At 35.3% G+C, this 4,556-nt stretch overlaps 1 protein-coding gene across 1 annotated transcript; it reads left to right on the forward strand.

Annotated features, from left to right (window-relative positions):
- Window positions 1-224: 224 nt before the first annotated feature.
- On the forward strand, window positions 225-3,918 carry LOC116106504 (zinc finger CCCH domain-containing protein 12-like). The gene is made up of 2 exons (XM_031392870.1): window positions 225-1,334; window positions 3,531-3,918. Exons 1-2 carry the CDS (start codon window positions 482-484, stop codon window positions 3,809-3,811), a joined length of 1,134 nt encoding a protein of 377 aa, XP_031248730.1. The 5' UTR covers window positions 225-481; the 3' UTR covers window positions 3,812-3,918.
- The last annotated feature ends 638 nt before the right edge of the window (window positions 3,919-4,556 follow it).

Raw genomic sequence — 4,556 nt, forward strand, 5'->3', positions numbered from 1 at the left:
CGAATCTTTTCCTGAACCAAATCTATCTATAAATTTTGCAACTTTATTTTCTCTCTTTAAGATTGTTTTCGTTTTCAGCTTCCCAACAGTTCTCCAAGCTATCGTATAAGCTAGAGTTTCTTGAAGATTTCTCAGATTTTTATTTTTATTTTGACATTGTCTTTTTTTATTTTTTTAATATATATTAGATCTCATTCTAGTTCCACGTTTCTGTTTTTTTTTTTTCTTTTCAATTTTTTAATATTATATATTCAACTGTTCTGTTGTATCAACTGTTTTTGTTGTTGTTGATTTCATCGCAAATTTTTCATTTCTCGTTTCTTTAATGTCTGATAATCCAGTATTGCTCCAAACTCAAATACCCATTTCTCAAAATTTTGAATTTACACTTTTTTTCTTAAATTCTCATCAAATTTAGCCGGTTTTAGAATCCGGGTATCCTTGATCATCAGTTAGGGTTTTGCTTTTGTTGATCAAAACTATGAATTACAGTCGAGATTCAAGTGAAAACGTGGTACACATCGTTGTGGGAAATGGGCCTCCTGAGAATTGGATTCCAAATCCATCTGATTCCTCAGTTTGGGCCACCGAAGATGACTACCGAGCTTGGAACAACTCGTCGCTTGACACTCCTTCTAACTCCAACTCAAATTACCAGTCTCAAAGGTCCGGCAGTGAGCAACCACCGAACAAAAAGTCAAGAAACAACACTCAAGATGCCAATTCTAAATCCAAGGCTATCGGGAAAATGTTTTTCAAGACTAAACTTTGTTGTAAATTTCGCAATGGAACTTGCCCTTATGTTACTAACTGCAACTTTGCTCATAGCATAGAAGAGCTTCGACGGCCGCCTCCCAACTGGCAAGAGATTGTTGCTGCTCATGAAGAGGAGAGAGCGGGTTCCGATGATATTCCAAGAGAGGAGTTTCAAATTCCCTCTTTGGGGTCGTCTAATTTTGTTGTGGAAACTCAAAGATCATATAAAGGGAGGCATTGCAAGAAGTTCTACACAGAGGAGGGATGTCCGTATGGAGAAAATTGCACGTTCTTGCACGATGAGCAGAGTAAGAATAGAGAGAGCGTGGCAATAAGTTTGGGGCCTGGTGGCTATGGTGGTGGTGGTGGTGGTGGTGGTGGTGGTGGCGGCGGCGGTGGGGGAGCTGCTGTAGTTGTAGCTGGAGCTGGAGCTGGGGGTGGAGCTGCTGCTGCTGGTGGAAACAATGGAGGGTCGAATGTGAAGCCTTCTAATTGGAAGACGAGGATTTGTAACAAGTGGGAACTTACTGGTTATTGCCCGTTCGGGAGTAAATGTCATTTTGCACATGGGGCTCAAGGTATAAACTTTTAATTTTTGGTAGATTTACTTTATGCGGTTTTAGTAGAGCGAAATAAACTGTTTTTATGTGATTATTTTCTATATTGTTGGTTGCTGATGGTTGTGGAAGTTATTTCTATTTTGAGAAAGTAGTGAGCCTGTATTGGATTGAGATCAAGATGATGCAATTTGACGAGAAAAGTGGTGATTGATCTCCTATTATTATGACAGAAAAATGGATGCATGACAATATTACCTTTGAATAATATGCATTTGTTTTAGGAACTGATTAGTTGACATAGACTTCCCATTTTGGAGATTTTGGTCTTGGCTTAATTATGGTTGTACCTGAACTCTTGAGAGATATTTTTGTTTGAGTTTTTCTCGATTAGGAAATGCTTCAATGGACAGACTTGAACTATAATGAATAATAGCAAGTTGGTTGAGTCATATGTTATTACTCTTTAGGTTGTGTGTAAGTATTTATGGTTAACAAAGTTATTTATATATGGAGTGTCACAATAGCTTCTGCTATATGGTTTGATAATATATTATATTCTAAAATTCTTTGTCCATATATGATGAATGAAAATAATTGTTCTTGTTGCATGTTTATGCAACTGATGAAGATATAACGTGTTTTATATATCATGCACTAACGATATTAGTCCTATGACTATCATTTTCTTCTATAGGGTAACTTGGGCTTTCAGTAAAAAGACTTCGTTTTGCTCAGCAGTCCTGGTCAAGGATGAAGTGCTTTGGCCTTGTTTGTGTTAAGTCTCACTGGAATTTAATATGGAGAGGTGTTTCTTTAAAGAAGTATGCAAACAAACCTTTTTAGATGTTTAAGTTGACATGTGTATCAATTTAGTAAACATTGTTTAGAACTCTATTGACATTGATTTTGAGAGGAGTGCAAATTTCTGCTTATCTCTTCTGAACTATATATTCCCTTGATCTTCAAATACACATAACTTACTTGGGTTTTTGAAGTGTTAATTTTTATTACTTGTTTTGATTTTAGAGTTGGTTATATGTTATATGTAAAGGAAAATTTTGTCATGGATTAATTAGGGGCCTGCTACCAGTACTTGATGTGTATATAATGGCAAATGAACTGGGTTCTTTTAAAGGGAAGGGAGAGTTCCAAGAGATAAATAATGATAAGGAGATCAAGAAGTGCATGAAACTAAGCCTTGAAGTTCCTCAACCATTCTTAAGAATCTAAGGTCCCTCACCAGCTTAGTGACTTAGGCATCACACACATAATTGCAGAGAAAGAGAAAGAGGAAGAGCCCAGATCTCATATTCTCATCAACTTTAAAGAAAGAGATGTTTCCTATCTCCTCATTGCATTTCTGTGCAGAGCATTTATTTGGAATGAATCATACTCTGCTGACTATTGATCAACCATTTGTTCTTACCACGAAAGCCACCTTAGAAAGTAAGGAGCACAAATTTATAACTCTTCTAATCTTTTCATGCCAAAGTTTAAATTTCAAGCTTTTTAAAACTAGTGAAGGGTTTGTCTGCTGAGAAGCTACATAAGTGAAGTCATTCATCTGCTTTGAATTTTCACAGTTTAGGATTTTCATGAAGATTGTTTGTGATTCTATTCCCAGGTTTCAAACATTCTGTATGGTTATAGGATTTCTAGGCATTTCATCAGCTGACCAGATTACATTGTCATGCATTGATCCACATTATTGTTTTGATAGAATACAGTTTGAGAACTACTCCAAGAGAGAAGTATTAGCATCAGTCAAGTATGTAAGCTGTTATAGACTTTAGTATAATCGATGTTGAGTTAAACTGTGTTTAGGCTAAATATAATGGTTTCATCTTTGTAATATGAGCATCTCCAGTAAGAATTATGAATTTTTTGGGGATTCTTTTTAATTGTATGCACTGTCACACTTTGGGAACTGAGATGCTCCTCATGCCTATGGCTTCTATAAAAATTAATCTCGTGCTGGTGCCGACTGTCATCTCTCTTTTTTGGACTACTGCCACTGATGAGTAGCTTGACAAACTAACATCATATAGATTTTTCATACTTTCAAGTACTGTTGAGTGCTTCTTGTTGTGTAGTCATATTCAATTAGCTGAACATAACCGTAGAAATTACTTTTTTTTTTTCCTTCAATTATTAATATAGGGTGGAAAACAGTTCTGCATATGTAGCTCTCAAATTCTTTTTTTGTTACCACAGAATTACATCGATATGGGGGTGGCCTTGTGGACACAGAAACTAAAGATTCTTCTGCTGCCCCATCAGATTCAAAGCTGGGAGGAGTGCCTTCAAAAACTCCAGCAGACACTGTTGTTGCATCAGTCACTTCGGTTCCTCATGCGGATGTTTATCATATTGGAGTTCCATCACAGAGGTCGTCTATTGTAATCCAGCGGTCAGGGCAAAGATCTCATCAAAAATGGAAGGGTCCGGACAAAATCAGTAGAATATATGGTGACTGGATTGATGATATTGAATAGAATGTGAACTTCTGAACTTTAAAAATGTTGAAGAGATACTATGAAAGCTCAAATAACTTCCATGAAAAAGCTTTTTATGGGACACTGAATGATTTACGCAGTCCTAGGACATCAGGGTCATGTATCTTCAGCTTTCAGTAGGGAAGTTTTTTGTTTGCATGCTTCAAGTTTTCAGTTGATACCTTCATTACCGGTGTCTAAATAGACACCGTTGTAATTTATATGTACGGATTCTGCCACTCAGGTTTGGAAAGTTGAAGCTTGTACTATTTGTAGTATTCACCATTGTTATCAGATAAAATTACCAGAGGGCTTTATCTACATGAGAGACACTTGTACCACTTCGTGAAATTTACAAATAATGTTAAATTCCCACTTTTTGTTGGGGAGATTTATGGTTGTTTTTTCGGTAGAGTATTCAGAATAGTATTTTTGAAAAAATTAAAGTTAGATTGTTATTAGCGAATAAGATTTGAATTTAAAAATGTTTGATAAATTTTTGGAAAACATTTTCTAAAAATATTAGAGCATCTCCAATGATGTTCTTTATTTGGAAGAGTATTTTTCAGATAAATAAAGAACATCTTTATTAATTTTTAAATATAAAGAATACAATTTTTTTTCAAATACAATAGACTCTTTAAATTTAACGAAGATACTCTTTATTTTTAAGAAAGAGACTTAAGGGATGTTTGTCTAAGCTTATAAGTTGGTTAAACTAGCTTATAAACTCTAAATTAATCTG

The sequence above is a fragment of the Pistacia vera genome, unplaced genomic scaffold, assembly GCF_008641045.1.
Source record: "Pistacia vera cultivar Batoury unplaced genomic scaffold, PisVer_v2 Contig52, whole genome shotgun sequence".
NCBI lineage: Eukaryota > Viridiplantae > Streptophyta > Magnoliopsida > Sapindales > Anacardiaceae > Pistacia > Pistacia vera.